At 53.5% G+C, this 23,373-nt stretch overlaps 1 protein-coding gene and 2 long non-coding RNA genes across 7 annotated transcripts in view; all 3 read left to right on the top strand.

Annotated features, from left to right (window-relative positions):
- The window catches only part of LOC308590667, a 28,282-nt gene extending 26,030 nt beyond the window's left edge, over positions 1-2,252 (top strand). The window contains exon 2 of the long non-coding RNA XR_014009857.1: positions 1,379-2,252. This is a non-coding gene — a long non-coding RNA (uncharacterized lncRNA). The remainder of the gene's footprint in view (positions 1-1,378) is intronic.
- A 7,413-nt stretch (positions 2,253-9,665) lies between these two features.
- Positions 9,666-12,426, top strand: LOC308590672. Its single transcript, XR_014009861.1, has 2 exons — positions 9,666-12,111; positions 12,189-12,426. It is a non-coding gene; the product is annotated as an uncharacterized lncRNA (long non-coding RNA).
- A 3,153-nt stretch (positions 12,427-15,579) lies between these two features.
- Positions 15,580-23,373, top strand: part of MARK4 (microtubule affinity regulating kinase 4) — a 77,402-nt gene continuing 69,608 nt past the window's right edge. The window contains exon 1 of one of the 5 annotated variants that reach the window (XM_081200279.1): positions 15,580-16,439. In XM_081200279.1, the coding sequence (XP_081056405.1) occupies positions 16,389-16,439 (51 nt within the window). In that variant the 5' untranslated portion in view covers positions 15,580-16,388. The remainder of the gene's footprint in view (positions 16,440-23,373) is intronic. The other 4 variants (XM_081200280.1, XM_081200278.1, XM_081200281.1 and 1 more) reach the window with 4 other exon arrangements.

Below are 23,373 nucleotides of genomic sequence, written 5' to 3'. Positions count from 1 at the left end.
CAAACGTACTGGAGGAGCTCTCCGCAAGTCTTGTAACCCCGCCAGAGGCCAGGTCAGCAAACCCCAAAAGTGAGAGATTAAAAAACGGGCCTTTCTCCACGCAACACAGCACCTATTTGTGGAGTTTGCTGCCGTGGGGGGCGATTTTGGGCACCGGCTGAGACATCTCTAGAAGTGGTTTAAACACACGTCCGCCTCTTGGGGGTCATTGTAGCTGCAATGGTTCAGTGGAGCCTCCATTGGGAGGAGCAGTGTACCCCGACATAGAAGGGCAAGAGCAGGAGAAGCTGATCTAGGTCCTTCTCAGGCACTCCTTGGAATCAGAGTCCTGTTTCAACCACCCCACGCCGAATAGGAGAAGGAAGCAGAGCACCTCTGAACATGAGCAGAGGGCTGCTCTCAAAACCGAGTGATCCCAAGACACAAACACACAAACAGAGACACACCTCCTCAGGCACACAAAGGGTACGAGTTCCACGGACTCTACCTCTCCGTTGAGAAGTGGGGTTGGGCTGGATGACCTTTGGGGTTCCCTTCAGTTTCCACCAAGGGCCGCTTCGAGCCCCATTCCACCCCCGCGGACGAGAGGAGCGGCTCAGGAGCGGACGAGGCAGAGAAGACGACGGGCGGAGGCTTTCTACGTTTATTAAGGGTTTGGTACAGAACTGTCGCTCTGGGGCCGGAATAACTTACAATCGTCCCAAGGCTAAAGGGTGGGCTCATTTAATAATATCGCTAACCCAATGATAACGGGGGCTAACCGGGCAATTATTTACAGGGGAGTCTGTACAGATGGGGAGGGGATGTGCGCCCAAAGAGGCAGGGTCCGGGAGGAAGGGGGGAGGTCACAGCAGGGGGACCCAGTGTACAGAAGTGGGGTGAGGCGAAAGGCGCAAGGGGGAAAGGGGGCAGGAGGAAGGAAACCCACTTAAAATTTCTCCCCGAATTTCGTGTCGCCCCTGTCGCCCGCGAGCTCCGCCAGGACCCCCCTCCTCCAAGCCCCCCACCACCAGAGACCAGGCTGCCCCTCTCCTCCGCCCTGGGATGTGGGGGGTGCTGGCCACAAGGCCCCCTCCCCACCGCTGAGCCCATTTCCCAGGCGAGGAAGAGAAGGCAGGGAGCAGGGCGGCCGTGCCCGAACCAGTGTGCAATGCCCGTTTGTCCGGTGTGCAAGAAGCAGCCTTTTCTTTTTGGGGAGGGGGGTGGACCCTGCCCCCTCCCCTCCTGAGGGGAGCCACAACCCCCCCCCCAACGTTGTACCAGCTCTGGCGGGGGGCCCAGCTGTCAGGACGATGGATCTGAGCCCTTGAAGCGACCGCCGGGAGGGCCAGCCTCCTCTCCAGAAAGCTGTCTCAGCACCGGGGTTCTGGGTTGCGAGTGTGTCTAGCGATGTGGGGCTGGTGGGGCATGGCGGTGAGGGGGCCGGCCCGCCACTCAAGGCCTTGGTGCGCTGCGGGGGAAGTTCAGCAGGAGAAGCCAAAACCCAAACCCCCAGCCCTCCCTCCCCGAGAGGAGAAGCAGCTCAGCGGCCGTCTACCACCACGGCTGCTGCACCGGTTGAATGGCTGCCGCCGCATCCTGCAGCCAGGGGGCTGAGCACCGACCGGGACCCAAAACTGCCCTCGTAGGCCAAGCCAGCCCCTCGGCAAGACGGGGTCACACCAGCCCCAGGACCTCCCAAGTCTCCCCCTGTTTCTCCCCACCACTGCCTGGGCAAGAGGATATCCTCTTTTGGCAACATTGCCCCCCAAGTTTGGCTAAAGGCTGGGGTCCCCCCTCCCTGCTCCAGAAAGACTTTGGCAGATTTTGCTTTGTGGCCACTGGCTTCTCTGGCAATCGAACAGCCGCCCCCCCCCCCCGCAAAGAACTGGGATTTGCATCAGCCAGAGACATAATTGTGTCCCAAATACTAAAATGGAGCTGGAATTCAGACACCCATCCAAAAAAGTGGTTTGCCAGAGGGAAAGTTTGCAACTTCTGGGTGTAGCATTTGCCAATGGATGGAAGCGGGGGCGACCAAAATTATTATTATTATTTTATTTATTGAATTTATATACTGCCCTATACCCGGGGGGGGGGGGTCTCAAGGGTCTCTGAGAGAGACTTGCTTTGCAGAGATCCCAGTTCCTACACTGCATTGGGCAAACTGGGTAAGAGAGGGGTTTGCAACACCACAATTTGCCAAAGACCCCCCTTTTGCTTTCCAGGCTCCCCATGCCATGCGTCTGCTAGTTAACTGAGTAAAGCCCCCCCCCAAAAAAAAACTTAGAAAGGGAGGCAGGCCGAGAGAGAGCTCCCCCTTTAAGATTCCCGCAGCAGCTGAGGACCCCCCTGGGGCGATCCGGGGACCCCCCTAGAGGCGATCCTTGGACCAAGGACGGTGGCAAGGGCAAGGCCAGCCCCGGTGGTGGCGGTGACATGACCCCATTTCCTCAACACCCCCTCTCTTTCCCCTCCCCCAACCCCACAGCCCTTAGCGCAGCGGGCAGGCCGGTGGGAGACCCACAAGAGCAGCTCTGCATGTGGGGCAGCAGAACTCCATGGAGGCTGGCTGGGAGCGTCTCCAGCCCCATCATTCTACCCAGACACTGAGGTCCAGCTCCGAGGGCCTTCTGGTGGTTCCCTCACTGCAAGAAGCCAAGTTACAGGGAACCAGGCAGAGGGCCTTCTCGGTAGTGGCACCCACCCTGTGGAATGCCCTCTCAAAGAGAAAAACAACTACAGTACCAAACTTTTAAAAGACATTTGAGGGCAGCCCTGCTTTTGTCGGGAATCAAGCCTTTATCAGCAGATACTGGCACGGCGGCAGCGGGAGGCCCCATTAGCTAAAATGGTGCTTCAGGTTAAGAACAGTTTCAGGTTAAGAATGGACCTCCGGGACGAATTAAGTACTTAACCCGAGGTACCAGTGTAGTTGTTTATCTCTCTGACATCTGATGGGAGGGCGTTCCACAGGGCGGGTGCCACCACCAAGAAGGTCCTCTGCCTGGTTCCCTGTAACTTGGCTTCTCGCAGCAAGGGAACCACCAGAAGGCCCTCAGAGCTGGACCTCAGTGTCCGGGTAGAATGATGGGGGTGGAGACGCTCCTTCAGGTATACTGGACTGAGGCCATTTAGGGCTTTAAAGGTCAACACCAACACTTTGAATTGTGCTCGGAAACTTAAAGCTCTTTTGCACCTCTTGTTCATGCCAATGAGGCTCAGGCAAGCCAGATAACTGCCCAGCTCACGGGAACCAGCGGGCTAGAATTGGTTTACCCTTTGGAATTTTCCATCCCAGCCATGTTTGTGGGCAGGCAATCCTGCCCTTGGAATCTCCTGCTTCAGTTGCTACCTGAGTGCGTCTGGGCAGACTCCCTGCCCTGGACACGCAAGCTCATCTAAGCCAAGTCTAGCCCTCTCCTGCCACCCTGTGGACACTCCTTTTGGGGAAAAAGAACAAAAGAAAAGAAATACTTTTATGCAGAAAGTGGGTGCCATTTAAATAACATAATAGCAGCAGGAGAACAAATGAACCAGTAAGGTCAATGTCAATATCAGCACTAAAAAGAAAGAAAAGGAGAGAGAAAGAGAGAGAAGAGAAATGAAAACACAACATATTCTATTATTTTTATTGGAACTTTTATTTACAACATAACATAAACCCCCCACCCCCCCCAGTACAGAAATACAATAAACATAACATAAAACAATACAAATAACCAAATAAAAGACTTCCTTTATCCTGTATCTGGCCTCCTTATTTACTTCTTATAAATTGTTTCCTTTATGACTAATTATTAAGATTTTTCTAATTATAACTTAAATATCCACAAAGTCTCCTGCAGACATTAATCGAAACAAGTTCCAGGTATGTCTTTTAGGGCACTGTTTTGTGAAGTATTCTCTGCATTTCCCCCATGCTTTTTGAAACTCTTGTCTAGTGTGATCTCTAATTGCCTCCATTAATCTAGCCAGTTCAATATACTCTAACAGTTTGGCAAATAGGACATATTCTGATCGTCTTGTATGAGCACTCTCTGCGAGTCAAGAAAGGCAGCAAGTTTAACCTGAAAACAAAACCAAACTATAATGTTGTGCAAGAGCACAAGTTGGTGTGGAAGCAATGCAAACTGAGTGTGGCCATGTCTGGCCATGGGGTGGGGGCTGTATGGCATGGGGCAGGGCGGAACAGCATGGATCACTTTGTCATTGGCCACAAGAAGGGAAAGCCAGGAGATACAACACTATGGTCTGCCCAGAGGACAAGACGCTGTCCATCTCTCGAGTGCTTAGATATTTGTTGTTGTTGTCGTTTATTCGTTAAGTCGTGTCCGACTCTTCATGATCCCCTGGACCAGAGCACGCCAGGCACTCCTGTCTTCCACTGCCTCCCGCAGTTTGGTCAAACTCAAGCTGGTAGCTTCAAGAACACTGTCCAACCATCTCGTCCTCTGTCGCCCCCTTCTCCTTGGGCCCTCCATCTTTCCCAGCATCAGGGTCTTTCTCAGGGAGTCTTCTCTTCTCCTGAGGTGGCCAAAGTCTTGGAGCCTCAGCTTCAGGATCTGTCCTTCCAGTGAGCACTCAGGGCTGATTTCCTTCAGAATGGAGAGGTCTGATCTTCTTGCAGTCCATGGGACTTTCAAGAGTCTCCTCCAGCACCAGAATTCAAAAGCATCCATTCTTTGGCGATCAGCCTTCTTTATGGTCCAGCTCTCACTTCCATACATCACTACTGGGAAAACCATAGCTTTAACTATACAGACCTTTGTTGGCAAGGTGATGTCTTTGCTTTTAAACATTCAGTTAAAACGAGTCTAACCAGTAAGGTCACAGCCGGCTCATACATTTGAAGAGAGACAGTGTGGTGCAGTGGTTAGAGCAGAGCTTTCCAAACTGTGCGTCGTGACACGTTGGTGTGCCAGCTTGCAGTGTGCAGGTGCATCGTGTAAATTCTCCCCCAGGGCTGGGAAGGGGTTAGTTTAAGATCCAGTTTGCTAGTAAAACTGAATTACTGTGTCGTGAAATGAGGCATGTCTAAAAGGGGCGTCACCAACAGGGAAAGTTTGGAAAGCTCTGGGTTAGAGTGATGGGATTCGGACCTGGGAAGGAGCAGGGTTTGGATTCTCGTTCTACCCGGACACTGAGGTCCAGTGCTGAGGGCCTTCTGGCAGTTCCCTCCCTTCGAGAAGTGAGGTTACAGGGATCCAGGCAGAGGGCCTTCTTGGTGGTGGCACCCGCCCTGTGGAACGCCCTCCCACCAGATGTCAAAGAGAAAAATAACTACCAGACTTTTAGAAGACATCTGAAGGCAGCCCTGTTCAGGGAAGCTTTTAATGTGTAATAGGTTATTGTGTTTTAATATTTTGTTGGAAGCCGCCCAGAGTGGCTGGGGAAGCCCAGCCAGGTGGGCGGGGTATAAATGATAAATTACTATTATTGCAGTGGTACCTCGGGTTAAGTACTTAATCCGTTCCGGAGGTCCGTTCTTAACCTGAAACTTTTCTTAACCTGAAGCACCACTTTAGCTAATGGGGCCTCCTGCTGCTGTCGCGCCGCCGGAGCACGATTTCTGTTCTCACCCTGAAGCAAAGTTCTTAACCCGAGGTAATATTTCTGGGTTAGTGGAGTCTGTAACCTGAAGCATCTGTAACCTGAAGTTTATGTAACCCAAGGTTCCACTGTAGTATTATTATTATTATTATTATTATTATTATTATTATTATTATTATTATTATTTCTCCCACTCATTGGCCATGAAGCTCCCTGGGCGACCTTGGGGGCCAGTCACTGCCCCTCTCAGAGTGACCTACCTTGCAGGATCGTTGTTGGGATTAGATGAGGAAGAGGAGGACCGCGTAGGCCACTGTGAGCTCCTTGGAGAAAAAAATAGGATGCAAATAAAATAAACAAATAATGCAGCCCTGGACCATTGGCCCCAAGCCAGGATGGCTTTGCTCTGCCTCCACGGTCAGCCATGCTTCTAAATCAAAGATTCTGGAAACCACAGGAGGGGAGAGTGTTGGTCTTGTGTTCGAATCCTGATTCTGGTTTTCCACTGTGTTTCCTGTGTTCTTTTTATTTCCTTCAAATTTTTTTTGTTAATTTTCCAGAATTTTAAACAAACAAACATAAATCTTATGTGTACTTACTCCAATCTTAGTAACATTGTTAAGTGACTTCCTTGCATCCCCCTGGCTGAGTTTCGGTGTATATCGTCGTAACAGTTTTCCAAAACAAATTTCTCATAAAAGTTAACTTAATCACTTAACATCTTTCTTTCTTTTCATTTTAACCTTAAACATATTGTTCTCTTACGTCACATATTTAAATCCTAAGCCTATCTGGTATTTGCAGGTTTTTCCAATTAAGTTATCTTAGCATATTTAACTCCATGATCACTGCAGATGGTGACAGCAGCCACGAAATTAAAAGACGCCTGCTTCTTGGGAGAAAAGCAATGGCAAACCTAGACAGCATCTTAAAAAGCAGAGACATCACCTTGCCAACAAAGGTCCGTATAGTTAAAGCTATGGTTTTCCCGGTAGTGATGTATGGAAGTGAGAGCTGGACCATAAAGAAGGCTGATCGCCGAAGAATGGATGCTTTTGAATTCTGGTGCTGGAGGAGACTCTTGAGAGGCCCATGGACTGCAAGAAGATCCAACCTCTCCATTCTGAAGGAAATCAGCCCTGAGTGCTCACTGGAAGGACAGATCCTGAAGCTGAGGCTCCAAGACTTTGGCCACCTCAGGAGAAGAGAAGACTCCCTGGAAAAGACCCTGATGTTGGGAAAGATGGAGGGCACAAGGAGAAGGGGACGACAGAGGACGAGATGATGGGACAGTGTTCTCAAAGCTACGAACATGAGTTTGACCAAACTGCGGGAGGCAGTGGAAGACAGGAGTGCCTGGTGTGCTCTGGTCCAGGGGATCACGAAGAGCCGGACACGACTAAACAACACAACAACCTGATTGGCTCCTGCAAAAACTAGATGGGCACTTGGCCTCAACCTGCAGGCTCCTCCAATATTCTGATGTTATGTTCTCACGAAGTTCCTTCAGTGGAGAGGCCAAATCCTAATGTTGTTGATTTTTCTGGCTGAACACCAGATGGCACCGGAGTCCTGCTTGTTCCCTCCTTCCCTTTCCAAGAAGACTTTTTCCTTCGGGGTCATCTCCGTGGAGCAAAGGGGCTGGTGTCACTTCTACAGTTCACCACCCACTCAGTCCACTTCCTCATCTTCCTCTCCATAATTATATTGGTGCCCCAGATATTACCAGTGGAATCGGCCAGGAGGGCCAGTGAGAAAAGCCTCACCCTATCAGGTGGTGCTATTAAAGGAGGAGAGTGCAGAATATGGTCTGAAGCTCCACATCAATAAAACCAAGATCATGGCCACTGGGCCCATCACCTCCTGGCAAATAGAAGGGGAAGAAATGGAGGCAGTGAGAGATTTTACTTTCTTGGGCTCCATGATCACTGCAGATGGTGACAGCAGTCACAAAATTAAAAGACGACTGCTTCTTGGGAGGAAAGCGATGACAAACCTAGACAGCATCTTAAAAAGCAGAGACATCACCTCGCCAAAAAAGGTCCGTATAGTTAAAGCTCTGGTAGTGATGTATGGAAGTGAGAGCTGGACCATAAAGAAGGCTGATCGCCGAAGAATGGATGCTTTTGAATTCTGGTGCTGGAGGAGACTCTTGAGAGTCCCATGGACTGCAGGAAGATCAAAAATCTCCATTCTGAAGGAAATCAGCCCTGAGTGCTCACTGGAAGGACGGATCCTGAAGCTGAGGCTCCACTACTTTGGCCACCTCACGAGAAGAGAAGACTCCCTGGAAAAGACCCTGATGTTGGGAAAGATGGACGGCACAAGGAGAAGGGGGGGACGGCAGAGGACGAGATGGTGGGACAGTGTCACAGAAGCTACGAACATGAGTTTGACCAAACTGCGGGACGCAGTGGAAAACAGGAGGGCCTGGTGTGCTCTGGTCCAGGGGATCATGAAGTCGGACACGACTAAACGACTAAACAACAACAACAACATTAGAGGAGAGCCATTTGCAAGCTGCTTTGTCTGCCAGAACCGCTTTATTCCCCCCCCCCCGCCCTCCTTCCCCTCCGAGCTTGCCAACCTGTGGTCTATCCATGCGCAAAGGCGCATCTGCCTGCAACACCACGCTGGCGCGCAAGGGTTAATGCCCAGCTGGTTGGGGGCTGGGGATTGGCTGTGGCCGGAAGCCAATGGGGAGTGAGCATGGAGGCTGAAAGTCACCCTCGGCAAGGATTTGGGTGGGGAGGGAGAGGGGAGGGTGACAGGCAGGCCGGTCTTGTCTCCATGCCACCTCGCAGCCAATCGCAGCCCGGCGGGGCTGGCTCCCCACCACTGCGGCGGCTGGGCATTGGCTGGCGTGCTTGGCAGGGTGGGCACCGCCAGCCCTGTGCAACCACCTCGAGGGCCAGGCTGGGTCATGCCTGCCCTTTGGTGCACTCTAGCCTGCAAGAGGCGGCCGGGTGTGTGTTCGCGCATCCTTGCAGAGACAAGGCTTAGATAACCCCCTTGCCAGATCCCCTGCTTGCATTGCTCCGAAATGTCAAACCCTTTGTTGCGATGGAGCGCAATTCATGCGTGTGCAAGAGGCTTAACTTCAGACGGCACCTTTCCTTTAGATTAAAAACCTTTCAGGTTGGGAGGGAAAGGCAAGCAGGGAGCGGACTGTTCCAAACATGAATCCATAGCAGGCAGGCACCTGGCAAATGTCAGGCCTCCTGGGCCTGAGGGGTGGCAAGGCAGCAGCTGAGACCGCCATTGTGGGCTGAGAGATGCCACCACCGATCTCTCCTCAGGCTCAAATTTAGAGAAGAACCTCAGCCTCGGGACACTCGCCCCTGCGTGCAATAGGACAGCAGCAATGGGCGGCTTCCACAAAGACCAAAAATACACTAATATGTCATACATTAAAAACTTCCCTAAACAGGGCTGCCTTAAGATGTCTTCTGAATGTCAGGTAGTTGTTTATCTCTTTGACATCTGGTGGGAGGGCATTCCACAGGGCGGGTGCCACTACCGAGAAGGCCCTCTGCCTGGTTCCCTGTAACTTGGCTTCTCGCAGTGAGGGAACCACCAGAAGGCCCTCGGTGCTGGACCTCAGTGTCCAGGCTGAAAGATGGGGGTGGAGACGCTCCTTCAGGATGCAGCAAGATGCTGCGCATTTGAAATGTGCTATATTAGGTATGTGGGTGGCACTGTGGGTTAAACCACAGAGCCTAGGACTTGCTGATCAGAAGGTCGGCGGTTCGAATCTCCGCGACGCGTGAGCTCCCATTGCTCAGTCCCTGCTCTTGCCAACCTAGCAGTTTGAAAGCACGTCAAAGCGCAAGTAGATAAATAGGTACCACTCCGGCGGGAAGGTAAACGCCGTTTCCGTGCGCTGCTCTGGTTCGCCAGAAGCGGCTCAGTCATGCTGGCCACATGACCCAGAAGCTGTACGCCGGCTCCCTCGACCAGTAAAGCGAGATGAGCATCACAACCCCAGAGTCATTCGCGACTGGACCTAATGGTCAGTGGTCCCTTTACCTTTATATTAGCATCACCAGAAGCGAGGATTCGCTGAGGTTTTCTAGGAGAGGGAAAACTCACCAGAACAGTTTCCTTTGATGCTTTCCCGAGGGACCTGATAAATTAAGCCTGGCTGTAGCGGTTCTGGGTGCTTTCAGAAGAAAGCAGGAACTTATTAATGGCATTAATATGTGTTAATACTAGGCTAGAACTCATGGGCATGCAATGATGAAGCAGAATGTCGGAAGGTCCCAGGCAGAAGGTTTTAATTCTCGCAGCGCGAGGTGAAACTATGAATCTCCCAACAGTTAGTTTCATTGAAGAATCTCAGCTTCTGGTTATGAGAAGAAAGGGAGGGGAACTTCTCTCTATCCAATTTCTCCACACTGTACATAACTGTATATGCTCCCCTATCCCTTTACTACCTTTCTTTCTAAGCTAATCCTAGAACTGCAGAGCTGGAAGGGAACACCAAAGGTCATCCAGCCAAACCCCCTGCAATGCAAAAAGCCCAGATGTTGCCTTCCTTCCGGGGGGCCTCGCTCAAACCCTGTTTCTTTGCTATCATGGAACCAGAGGTAGCCTCTGGAGGGGTTCCCAATAATTTCCCTCCAACTAGCCTCCCAACCTTAGGGACGCGGGTGGTGCTATGGGTTAAACCACAGAGCCTAGGACTTGCCGATCAGAAGGTCGGCGGTTCAAATCCCCATGACAGGGTGAGCTCCCGTTGTTCGGTCCCAGCTCCTGCCAACCTAGCAGTTCAAAAGCACGTCAAAGTGCAAGTAGATAAATAGGTACCGCTCCGGCGGGAAGGTAAACGGCGTTTCCGTGTGCTGCTCTGGTTCTCCAGAAGCGGCTTAGTCATGCTGGCCACATGACCCAGAAGCTGTATGCCAGCTCCCTCGGCCAATAAAGCGAGATGAGCGCCGCAAACCCAGAGTTGGTCACGACTGGACCTAATGGTCAGGGGTCCCTTTACCTTTAGCCCCCCATCCTGCTTAACATCAGCAAGGCCCTCAGACTCCATTCCCTGGGACTCTCTGACAGCAGCCTTGGATTTCAAAGGAAGTCCCAACCCCTAAATTAGGGGAGTGTTAAAAAAAAAGAAAACAGGCACCCAAACTCTCCTTTGGGAATTTTCTGTTTTGAAACCAGTCCAGGGTTTGCCACTGCACACAGACAAACGCTGTGTCAGCAGAAATGCCTTTAACTGGGCCATTTCTGCCATGCCCCTTTCAAAGAGGAACGAGAGCCCAGCTGGCAACGGCTTTTGCCAGGCCAGCACAGCTTTACGCGTCTAATTATTAGGGAAATGGGGGAAATGAGCCTGCCCAGGAAAATGGATTGCCCATCTGCGTCCTCTAAATGTCAGCAGAGGCTCAGCGATAAGGGCCCACTTCACCCAAGCCGGCGCATTGACGCAAACTGGAGTGCAGCAGGTCGAGGGCCGAGATAAAGCCAGATTTAAGGGGAAGTTCTGGTGCAAGTTCTCCCGGTCTGATTTTGCAGCATAGAGTTCTGCTTTCCCTAAGGTGGCTTTGTAAACATTTCCAGCTATGGGTGTTTCATTCTTTTACTACAACTCCCACTAAGGGACGCGGGTGGCACTGTGGGTTAAACCATAGAGCCTAGGACTTGCCAATCAGAAGGTTAGCAGTTCGAATCCCTGCGACGGGGTGAGCTCCCGTTGCTCGGTCCCTGCTCCTGCCAACCTAGCAGTTTGAAAGCACATCAAAGTGCAAGTAGATAAATAGGTACCACTCCGGCAGGAAGGTAAATGGCGTTTCCGTGCTCTGCTCTGGTTCGCCAGAAGCGGCTTAGTCATGCTGGCCACATGACCCGGAAGCTGTACGCCGGCTCCCTCGGCCAATAAAGCGAGATGAGCGCCGCAACCCCAGAGTCGGTCACAACTGGACCTAATGGTAAGGGGTCCCTTTACCTTTACCTTACAACTCCCACTATCTGTGACCATTGGCTGCACTGCCCAGGGGGGCTGATGGGATTTGTAGTGCAAAACAGCTTTTGGGCACCAGGTTGGCAAAGACTGTTTAATTCATCTTTTATTCCACAGCTGAAGGCAGTAAACCTCACTACTACTACTACTACTACTACTATCACTACTACTATCATTATTCATTCATTTATTTATATCTCCCCATCCTCATTTATCCTGCCAACCTAGCTGTTCGAAAGCACATCAAAGTGCAAGTAGATAAATAGGTACCACTCCTGCGGGAAGGTAAATGGCATTTCCGTGCGCTGCTCTGGTTCGCCAGAAGCGGCTTAGTCATGCCGGCCACATGACCCGGAAGCTGTATGCCGGCTCCCTCGGCCAATAAAGCGAGATGAGCGCCGCAACCCCAGAGTCGGCCACAACTGGACCTAATGGTCGGGGTCCCTTTACCTTTACCTATCCTCACGACATCCCTGTGAGGTAGGTTAGGCAACGGCTAGCCCCCAGGTACACACCCAGTAAGCTTCACAGCCAAGTGGTGATTTGAACCCTGGTCTCCTGGGTCCTAGTCTGACACTCTAATCACTACACCACACTGCCTCTCACATGGCAAAGTGGAAATTTGAAACAAGGATTAACTTGTTTCAGTTGTTACCAGCCGAACGCTAACCAACAAATTCAGCCGCCCCAGTGCCCAAAGAGTTTCTCAGAATTAAAATTCTGGAAACTCTGGATTCAAACACAATCAAATTTAAATGTCTGTGCAATTTCACCGCAGTTCTATTTGCCAGTCCAGTCCTGTTTGATCGTTCAACCCGCTTTTCATAAGCTTTGCCGCAAGCAGAAAGGATCTCTTGATCTTCTGAGGTCTAAGCCAGCTGGCAGGATCACTTCTGGGGCAGTCGGGCGAGGCTGCTTTTTTTGGGGGGGGGGATAAAAATGTTTATATACTGCTGTGTCATGGAAACGCATCACAGCGGTTTACAACAATATAAAAAAGTAGAACAAGTTAGGTCTCAGAATTTCAGGTCTACCAGTCTCTGGGCGGCTTCCCACATGCAGGGACAATGGGGGAAAGCCCGTCTTATTATGGGAATCTATTTTCAGAGCGTTAAGAATAGCCTGAGGCTGGATCAGGCCCAAAGGCTCATCTAGCCCATAATACTCTTCTCTCAATGGAACAACCAGATGTCTCTGGGAAGACTGCAAAAAGACTTGAGCACAACAGCACACTAAGTACTTGTGATTCCCAGCTTTCAGTGGCATGTTCGGTTTTAGGATTCGGCTATGGCATATCACAGAACAAAAGGAACGGCTCCTGAGCACGTGCAGAGCGCTACCGCCGGAGCAACCCCAGACCACTACCTCAGGAATCCGGGTTCAAGGGGTGAGATTTTCAGGTCATGTGTTGCAAGGCAGGTTTAATTTCAGCGGGGCTTCTGCAGGAATTGATGCGAGCAAGCCGGCACACGACTCCAGAGAACCACCTTTGTACACACTTCTTCAAGTGCTGAACTAAATATTCCTGCGCTAACAAGTTCCTTCCTGGGAGGTTTGCCTGCTACGCCACCCCTTTCCGAAACCAGGCAGCTAGGTTGCAGAGTTCTGCATGCTTCCCACTGAACTGAGCAGCCTTTTCCGCCAGGAACCTGCGCAGGAACCAGATGTGTGTCTTCCTGTTCATTGCTGCTGCAGAGGCAGCGAGAAGAGTCACCCTAGCCAGGAATGTCTGCCCTGGAGGACTAAAGCTTTGACCCCCCAAAATACAGATGATAATAATATATTTTCATTTATATGCCCCCCATCCACTCTGGGTGGCTTTCAATAATTAAACTCTCTCTATATATATTAGAGGGACGCAGGTGGCGCTGTGGGTTAAACCACAGAGCCTAGGACTTGCCGATCAGAAGGTTGGTGGTTCGAATCCCCGCGATGGGGTGAGCTTCCGTTGCTCAGTCCCTGCTCCTGCCAACCTAGCAGTTCGAAAACCCATCAAAGTACAAGTAGATAAATAGGTACTGCTCCGGCGGGAAGATAAACGGCGTTTCAGTGCGCTGCTCTGGTTCGCCAGAAGCGGCTTAGTCATGCTGGCCACATGACCCGGAAGCTGTACACCGGCTCCCTCGGCCAATAAAGTGAGATGAACGCCGCGACCCGAGTCGGTCACGACTGGACCTAATGGTCAGGGGTCCCTTTACCTTTATATATATTAGAGTACACCCTATTTTCTGGACTGTAATTTGTTTTAATGGATTTTAATACTATATTCAGGCATATCCAACTCACAATAGACTGCGATCTACTCCCACTAAAAAAAAAACCCTGGCAGTGATCACGTGATCTGACAGGGGTGCCCCGCGATCGACCGGTAGATCACAATGGACCGGTTGGACATGCCTATTGTACTGTATGTCAGGCATAGGCAAACTCCGGCCCTCCAGATGTTTAGACTACAATTCCCATCATCCCTAGATACCAGGACCAGTGGTCCAGGGATGATGGGGATTGTAGTCCTAAACATCTGGAGGGCCAAAGTTTGCCTATGCCTGCTGTATATTTAAAATGTTGTGTTCTGTCCTGCAACCCCATGGTGAAGGGTGGGCAATAGTCTAAATAACAATAGAAGTAATGATCTAATAAGTATAATATCGCTTCCCCTGACTTAGTACCAGTGGCGTAGCGTGGGGGGTGCAGGGGGGGCCCGCCGTACCGGGCGCAACATCTGGGGGTTAGGGTTAGGGGGCGCAAATCCACGGGTTGGGGGCGCAAATTACTTGCCTTGCCCCGGGTGCTGACAACCCACGCTACGCCACTGCTTAGTACAGTTGGTATTAAACTTGTGTTTCATCTTTTTTTGCCAAAGCTGTCGTAAGCTGTTCCTGGAGTGTTTCCCCATAGATTTCAGGTATCTGGTGGCGGAGGTGGGCTTCTTGCTCAAGTGTGCAAAGGCATGGCACTCTGCAGATGGTCAGAGGCAGCCAGTGGTGGGTGGCCAAAGCTCTGGGACGGAGTCTCGCCGCAGCGCGTCTCCACCAGACACCAAATAACCCAGACGAAACGCTCCTAAAAACCACTGTTGTCGTGTTTAAAAGATCCCACGTCTTAACGATCAATTAGCACCCCTCCTCCAGCCGTTGGAGGCTTAAAAAAAGCCCCCCCCCCTTGGCCACATAATCAGCGGGTGCCTGGATCCCAGTGACCAACTGCTGGCGAGCTCTTCCGCGACTCGGATGTCATGCCTTTCTGGCAGTCCAGCGGCGCACCAGCAGGGAGTTCCGCAGGTTTTTCCCAAGGCAAGGAAAAAAATAATTAAAAAATCCCAACCCGCTTTGCTTTTTCGGTGTGTTCCAATACAGGCGTCCCGTTTGCAGCCGCGTCACTTTAAGAAAATGCTAAATGAGCGTTTTTGCCTTTGAGAGGCGGAACAAAACAGGCCAAAGAAACTGATTGTTACCTGGCGCTGAGTAGCTCAGGGGACGGGCAGAACCTCGCACACTTTTAATTACGTTTTTTTAAAAAAATAGGCCCGGGGAAGCTTCCTTCCCTTCCTCATTCCAGTATAGTTGAGTGAAAGCTTCGTGCGGTTCCTCAAAGAAAAGCACTCTGCACATGCTCAAGAGCACGCTCTTCATTGCGCCTTCCTGCGGGTCGACATCCTGGCTTTGAAAATGGCAGGCCCCAAGAGAATTGGCCCCGATCTCCCTGCGCTCTCCTTTGCTTGGCGCGTTTGCTTCCCGTTTTCCTCTTAGCCCGGTCTTGGATGAAGCGGGGCGCTCTGCCCATGCTCAGAGGCACCCTTCCTTACCAACACGCGCCCTCCCCATTGCCTGTGTGGTGGTGGGGGGGGGGAGAAAAAGCACCTTCTTCTCCTGGCGCTCCAGGGCGGCGTCCCTTTCCAACAATCCCCATAATTTTCCGTGCGCCCTCGCCCCGCTGCGCGTTTTTACGCAGGCGGCGGCGGTGGCGACGGCGCCTTTAAGCGGCGCCCGCTTCCTCCGCCTGGCGTGTGTGAGTCGTCCGGCCCAGCCCAGCCTCCTCCTCCTCCTCGGCGTCCTTTTTCCTTCCCCTTTTCCCCCTCTGCTCCTCCTCCTCCTCTTCCTCCCTCCTCGCGGTCTCCCGTCGGTGTTGGCAGGCTCCTGCGGGGGGCGCTCTCTTTCGGCTTCCTCCCCAAGCCCCCCTCCCCGCCCCGACCGCCTCCAGCCCGCCTGCCGATGGCGGGGAGCCCCGATGGCTCCCTCTCCGCCCGCCCGGAGCCCCGGCAGCCTTAGGTGAACCCCGCCTCGGCCGGCGCAGGAGCAGCGGCGACGGCGGCAGCAGCAGCAGAGCCACCGATCTTTGTGCTGGCGGCGGCGGCAACGACGGGAGGGGGCCTGCCGGTGGCTCGGATTGCGCCCGCCCGCCTTGGACGCCCGCATCCCGGGCGGACCTCTCTCCCTCCGCAGCCCTCCTCCCCGCTCGGGAGCCTTATGGGGGGTGGCAGGAAGCGCCTCTGCCCTTTCCTGCCTGCGGGGAGAACGCGGCGGCCGGGCTGGGCGCGCAGGCTCTGAGAGGCAGCCCCGGCACCAGCAACTGACCAGTGGCCTTTGCAGCAGCAGCGGCGGCGGCGGCACCAGCAGCGGCGGCAGCCTGCCCCCCCCACTCCAAACATGAGCCCCCCCTTGGGGAAATAAGCCCCCTTTCCTCGGGGGCGCACGGAGCGCCTTTCGCCTTCTTCCCCCCACCCATCGCATCTCCCTTTCCAGCGCCCTCCGTCCGTCCGTCCGTCCCTCCCTCCGCCGGCCCGGTGCTTGGAGGCTTCTATGAGTGTCCGCTTGGGGGGAGGCCAGCAGGAAGGTAGCCCCCCTCGCCCCCGCGGCGGCCCGGCTCCGGGAGGAGGAAGAGGAGGAGGACGATGTCTTTGCGCACCGCGCTGGCGACGGGCAATGAGCGCAATGCCGAGACGGTGAGTCCCGTTTGTTTACCGGGCGCTATGTGTGTGTGTGTGCGCGCGCGCGCGTGCAAGAGCCGGTGGGGTGTGTGTGTATGGGTGGGTGGACGGGGTGGGGTGGGGTCGGGGTGCGCCGGTGGCCCCTCGTTTGGCCGGTGCGCGCGCGCGCCCGCCGGCTAGCCAGATGGGGGGCTCGCTTTTGCGCCCCCAGCCACGGAGCTGGGCACTGCGGAATGACTGGCAAAGGCAGGAGCCTTCTCTCCACCCCACCCCCCACTGCCCCATCCCCCAATCACTAGGGCGGGCAGCAAAAATCATCACAGGCTTTTTTCTCCCATCGATCCGTTCCGGGACGGCTGAGCCAAGCCCGGCGTTGTTTTCCGGAGGCGGCTCTCGAGGTGACCCACCGGGCCCGGCTTCTTGGATCTCTCTCTCCGGGGGATGGAGCGCGCGACCCCGAGACCTCCTTCACCCTCTTCTGATGCGGCCTGAAAACACGGGTGGATAAGCCGCAGGGGGAGGGAGGGGGACACCCCACCCTCCTAACATTCTCCCTCGATTTGGCAAAGGATCCGCCCGCGAGGAAGGCCTGATGCCATCGGGATGGGCACCGTGCCCAGCCCTGAATGCCCGTTTTGCTTCCTCTGGCCTGCTGTTGTTAGGTAACATTTGGGTCTGGCAGCCAGGAGGTTTGGTGGCTCTGGGTTGCGGTGGTGCCTGCCGGTCAGTCGGGCAGGGTGGGCTCTCTCCCATGCGCACCCCCCCAGGTGGGCAGTCAGTAGGGGATATTCGCGCGGCTGGTTGGCAGAGCCCCAGAGAGATGCACCTGTGTGTTCAGGAGGGGGGGGTCCTCTCTGAGAAGGCAGGGGGGTTCTGCTAATCTCTGCAGAGCTCCATGCGGCGGCTGCTCATTTTGATGTGATTGAAAGGGCCTTTGGCTGCTGTCCGTGGGGGCCGGAGGGCAATCCTTTGTCAGCCATGGAGGGTTTAAGTGGGTGCTTTGGAGGCAACGTGCAAACACTCAGGCTGGGGCCTGTGTTCAGGATCCAGGTGTGTGTCCCCCGCCATGCCAGAAGGCCCGTACACAGTGGCAGGCCTACACAGAGAGGAAGCAAGCTGTGAAGTCGAGGGATTCTCAGCCTTCATTCCTCTGCCTGTTGTGAACCCCCAAAAGCAGCACACCAAAGGCACCCCGGAGATCACAAGAGGAACGTTTTCCAAGCCAATTTGTTCAGAGTGCTTGGTCTCTCTGCTCTGGGGAAAACGCTCTGTTCCAAAATATTATTCCTCAAGGCTGCAAGATGGATGGCTACTTGGCGGATATTGTGTGGAGCTCTGAATGGCCACATACTGACCCACAAGGCTCACGCCTCCTGCACGCAGCTGGCAGTAGTCCCTCCCTCTGCCAAAATATGCCCAGTGGCACTACCAGAATCCTTCATGGCCAGCTCTACATCTTACTCTGAATATTAGGCATTTGGCCTTCCGGAAATTTAACACACGCATGCACACACAAGTACCGAGCCCTTATGATGGCTTAGATAAGCCAGGAAACGGAATACATAGCTTGAGATCTCGGGCGCTGCAGTGTGTTTGGGTGAGAGAAAGCTCAGGGTGGTGGTGGCAGTCCAGGGGGGGTGAGTTTCTCCTTCCCCTCCACCCGTGTGGAGCAGCGGGTCCTGGGACAGGCGTCTAGAGCAGCCTTTCTCAACCTGTGAGTCCCCAGATGTTGTTGAACCACAACTCCCATCACCCCTAGCTTGCAAGGCCAGAGCTCAGGGATGATGGGAGTTGTAGTCCAACAACATCTGGGGACCCACAGGTGGAGAACCGCTGGTCTAGAGGCATCGTCCTTTAGCGCAGGGGGTGAGAGAGGGCCGCCCCAGGTTATAAGAACATAAGAAGAGCCAGGTACTGGATTAGACCAGTGACTCACCCCGTCCAGCTTCCTTTTGTGACTGTGGCCAGCCAGGTGTGTCTCCTGGAAAACTCTCGAGCACAACTACAACTTTGGAGGTGTTTTTAAGCAGCGGTTAGATGGCCGCGGGTGGCGCTGTGGGTTAAACCACAGAGCCTAGGACTTCCCGATCAGAAGGTCGGCGGTTCGAATCCCCGCGACGGGGTGAGCTCCCGTTGCTCAGTCCCTGCTCCCGCCAACCTAGCAGTTCGAAAGCACATCAAAGTGCAAGTAGATAAGTAGGGACCACTCCGGTGGGAAGGCAAATGGTGTTTCTCTGCACTGCTCTGGTTCGCCAGAAGTGGCTTAGTCATGCTGGCCACATGACCCAGAAGCTGTACGCCGGCTCCCTCGGCCAATAAAGCGAGATGAGCGCCGCAACCCCAGAGTCGGCCACGACTGGACCTAATGGTCAGGGGTCCCTTTACCTTTACCTTTAGATGGCCGCCTGTCGTGTATGATCTAGCTGAGATCCCTGCATTTCAGGGGGTTGGACTAGATGACCCCTGGCGTCCCTTCCAATGCCCCAGTTCTGTGATTCCATGGCATAACTTTCACTGATCTTGGAATAAATTGCTTTGGGGTTAGGTGCTGGGAAGGGGTTCACAGACCTAACTACAGAATGCAGTTCTCACGGGTAGAGGGGGAGAGAAGGAACCCCCAACAATTTCTGCTCTTTTAATACAATAACCCCAGTCTTAAAACATATGCTTTTGTTTTTACCCAGAGGTAAGTCCACTGGGTTTTATGACCAAAAAAGTATACGATAGGTTCTGGTTTTCGACTTTAAAATTCTCAGGTGAGCCACGGGCTTCCTGGGCGTGTCTCTCCCAGCCTCGGTTCCCCTGCGTGCGAAAATCGTAATGAGACGGCCTACCTCTCAGGCTTGTGGCAGGAAGGGGCGGGAAGGGCTGTCGCCCAGCGCTTGGCATGCACAGGGTCCCTGGAGCATCTCTGGGTAGGGCTGGGGGAGAGAGCCCTTGTCTGAAACCCCCGGAGAGCCCATCTAATCAATCAAGAGGGACAGAGATGAGCCAGGGGTCCGATTCAGTGTGAGGCGGCAGTGGCGTAGCGTGGGGGGTGCAGGGGGGCCAGCCGCACTGGGCGCAACATCTGGGGGTTAGGGTTAGGGGGCGCAAATCCACGGGTTAGGGGGCGCAAATCCACGGGTTAGGGGGCGCAAATTACTTGCCTTGCCCCGGGTACTGACAACCCACGCTACGCCACTGTGAGGCGGTTTCCTCTGTTCCTCAAGAAGGAAGCGTCATTGGCCAGGCAAGCCGCAAATGTACATGGTGATGATAATGAAGATAGCAGTAATAGAAGAAATCTGTTATCCAGTCTGATAGGCGTGTGATTCCAGTTGCATCTGGCATGCGTGAGAGAGAGAGAGAGAGAGAGAAAGAGAGAGAGAGGAAGGCATGTCTTCCTTCTCCCCCAGACGGTTCATTGTGAAATCCAGGTCTTCAGCCGTCATGGCCCACGTGGCTTTGAACGCACAGGTGAGACCGGCTCCCAACCCAAACAACGCTAGTTCACACCTTTGCTGTTGTCATCAGAGGCATTTCAGGATCTCGGGCCCCACCCTGTGTTGCTGCTGCGGCTGCTGTTAGCCGTTCTCGCCAACAACAAGAGCTCTTCTCTGTTGCAACCACCACCACTGCTGTGTTTCCATGGAAGCGAAATCCTTGCCACGGCAGCCACGTGGGCCTCGCCCCACAGCCTGTCCTCGGTGGCAGCCACGCTCAAACTCGCAGGGCGGTGGCGAGGAGAAGGGTGCCTCTGAGCATGCGCCAAGTCCTCAGTGCCGAGCTCGTCTCTGCCCGCCTGAGTTGGGGGCTCGGGGACTCTGCAGAAACATTCCCTGCGGGTCAAGGGACGCACCCAAAGGACAGCGATGGCCACCGACGCGGATGGCTTTGAAAGCGGATTGGGCAAGTTAACGGAGGACAGGGCGATGGTTTTCTCAGGTTTTGGGGTGGCGCTGTAGAGAAGATGCAGTCCTGGTCCTTGCGGTTGGCAGGTATTGCGAAGCCAGGATGAGGCCTTCTCCTCTGCCGGAATCAAGGGATGGGAACTTCCTCCTCTGTTTCAACAGCTCTGAGGCTCAAACCCTGAGATGCAGCCATTGACCTCAAGGGCCCTCAGCTGGAGAATATTTCTCTCCCCGCTGACCCCTAGACCACGGCATGGCTGCCCACTGCTAGCGCTGACCTGCTCCTGACATATTTGGTTTATCCTCCTGGCCTACTTCGCATGGTTGTTGTAAGCATTCCGGCGGTGGTTACGTGAAGTCTTTTACATGCGCAGAAACTAAGCATGAAGAAGATTATGACGGTGGGTCAGCGTAGGGGGCAGGTGTAAGGGCCTCCCCAGAATTCTTTGACCTCCCAGCCAACAGGGAGTTGTAGCACATCTAGAGGGTGCAGGGTTGGGGAAATCTGATGTCAGGCCACATCACACCATACAGTGGTACCTCGGGTTACATACGCTTCAGGTTACAGACTTCGCTAACCCAGAAATAGTACCTCGAGTTAAGAACTTTGCTTCAGGATGAGAACAGAAATTGTGCTCTGGCGGCATGGCAGCAGCAGGAGGCCCCATTAGCTAAAGTGGTGCTTCAGGTTAAGAACAGTTTCAGGTTAAGAACAGACCTCCGGAACGAATTAAGTACTTAACCTGAGGTACCACTATACTTCTAAAGTTCTCTGATGCCACTTCAAAGAGTCATGGCTTCTTCCCCCCAAAGAATTCTGGCAACTGAAGTTTAAGGATGCTGAGAATTATTAGGAGGCACCCCCCCCCCATTCCCCTCCCAGAGCCAAAAGGCCCAAAGCTTGTTTGCACTGATAAACCACCTTCTTCTCAAGTGACTTACCTGTTTCTCCTCTTCTTTGTTTAATGCCCACAACAACCCTATGAGGTAATTTAGGCTGAGGGAGGCGGTGACTGGCTCAAGGTCACACAGTGAGCTTCATGGCTGAGTGGGGATTCGAACCCTAGTCTCCCAGGTCCTAGTCCGGCACACTAACCACCACACCACACTGGATCTCATTGGGAAGAGGATTTGAGGGTTAAACCTCTCTGAGAATTGTAGCTCGAGGTGGTGTTTGAAATTCCCCAGGCGCCAGGTGTGTGTTGCTACTGACACGAGTCCAGTTGCAAGTATGAGGAGATTTCTCAGTGCCAGGTTTGGTTAAAGGTAAAGGGACCCCTGACCATTAGGTCCAGTCGTGGCCGACTCTGGGGTTGCGGCGCTCATCTCGCTTTACTGGCTGAGGAAGCCGGCGTACAGCTTCCAGGTCATGTGGCCGGCATGACTAAGCCGCTTCTGGAGAACCAGAGCAACGCATGGAAACGCCGTTTACCTTCCCGCTGGAGCGGTACCTATTTATCTACTTGCACTTTGACGTGCTTTCGAACTGCTAGGTGGGCAGGAGCAGGGACTGAGCAATGGGAGCTCACCCTGTCACGGGGATTCGAACCGCCGACCTTCTGATTGGCAAGTCCTAGGCTCTGGTTTAACCCACAGCGCCACCCGTGTCCCTTCCAGGTTTGGTTACTACAGTTTAAAAAACCTCTGCCTTAGTCCATAGTTAATACCATTTCCATTTCCACTGTGGTATTCTCTTTCCTGAACACTGGGACATGGGAATTGTAAGAGCAAGCTGCAGCCAAGCTGTGTACTTGAGATCATAGAATTGTAGCTTCCAGCCCTCCCGGTGAACAGACATTCCGTTGTGGCGACCGCAACCTAGGTTTAAGGTGCTATTTGGCACCTAGCTTATACACCTGAGCTCCAAACACTAGCTCTGGAGTGTGTGTGAACAGGGGTCTCCCAATGTCTCTCAGCGGGTGGTGCTGTGGGTTAAACCTCAGAGCCTAGGGCTTGCCGATCAGAAGGTTGGCGGTTCGAATCCCCGCAACAGGGTGAGCTCCCGTTGCTCGGTCCCTGCTCCTGCCAACCTAGCAGTTCGAAAGCACGTCAAAGTGCAAGTAGATAAATAGGTACTGCTCTGGTGGGAAGGTAAACGGCGTTTCCATGCGCTGCTCTGGTTTGCCAGAAGCGGCTTAGTCATGCTGGCCACATGACCCGGAACACTGGCTGCCTCGGCCAATAAAGTGAGATGAGCGCCACCACCCCAGAGTCGTTCACGACTGGACTTAACTGTCAGGGGTCCTTTACCTTTAATGTCTCTCAGCACCCTCAAAACTATTCTTCCCACGATTCTTTGGGGGGAAGCGAGCCGTGGCTGTTTTGAAGTGTTGTCGTGGTGCTTTAAAGGCATGGTGTGAATGTGGCCGTAGACTGAGGGCAACCCACAAGTGCGCTGGGTCCTTAGCTTTGTTCCCTTGGTGGTGCATTTATATACCACTTTGTGCCGAAATCTCCGTGCCTCCCTTCTCCAACGAGGCGGTCGCTGTGTTGCGCTGAGTGTCGGCAACCTCCCCGCAGCGTGAGGTGACCCGAGTGCCATACCGGTTTCTCTTGAAATTGCAGCTGGTTTTGCGGCCTCTGCACGCAGTTGTCTTTCGGGGTGAGGTGTCAGGGCAGGGCTCTGCTTCCTGGCCGGCCTCCCTGCTCTGTTGATCTTCCTGAATGAAGAAGCCGATAGCATTTCATCAGTTTGGCGGAAAGCACAGCTCTCCTCCCTCATCCTCGGCTAGACGCTTTGGCCGACTACCCCCCAAATCCACCGGGCTCCTGTTGCGGCTTGAGGGCTCCCTCTGCACGGAAACATCCGCGGCTGTCTGGGCGGGAGAAAGCCGGATCCCGCCCCAAGGAAATTGGAATCCTGCGCTCAGCAGAAATCGCGTGAGTCAAGGGAACTTAATGGGCCCTGTTTGTTTGCTCCAGGGTTTCCACTTTTAATACTGCGACGGCTTCGTAAGGAAAGCAAACCTGTACTTTTATTTTTTTATTTTTTAAAGTGTCTCAAAAGTGAGGGCCGTTTTGCTCCCCAAGGAAAGCCCAGGGTAAAAGCGTACCTT

The sequence above is a fragment of the Podarcis bocagei genome, assembly GCF_964188305.1.
Source record: "Podarcis bocagei genome assembly, chromosome: 7".
Taxonomy (NCBI): Eukaryota; Metazoa; Chordata; class Lepidosauria; order Squamata; family Lacertidae; genus Podarcis; species Podarcis bocagei.
This window is presented reverse-complemented; position numbering and strand designations above follow the sequence as displayed.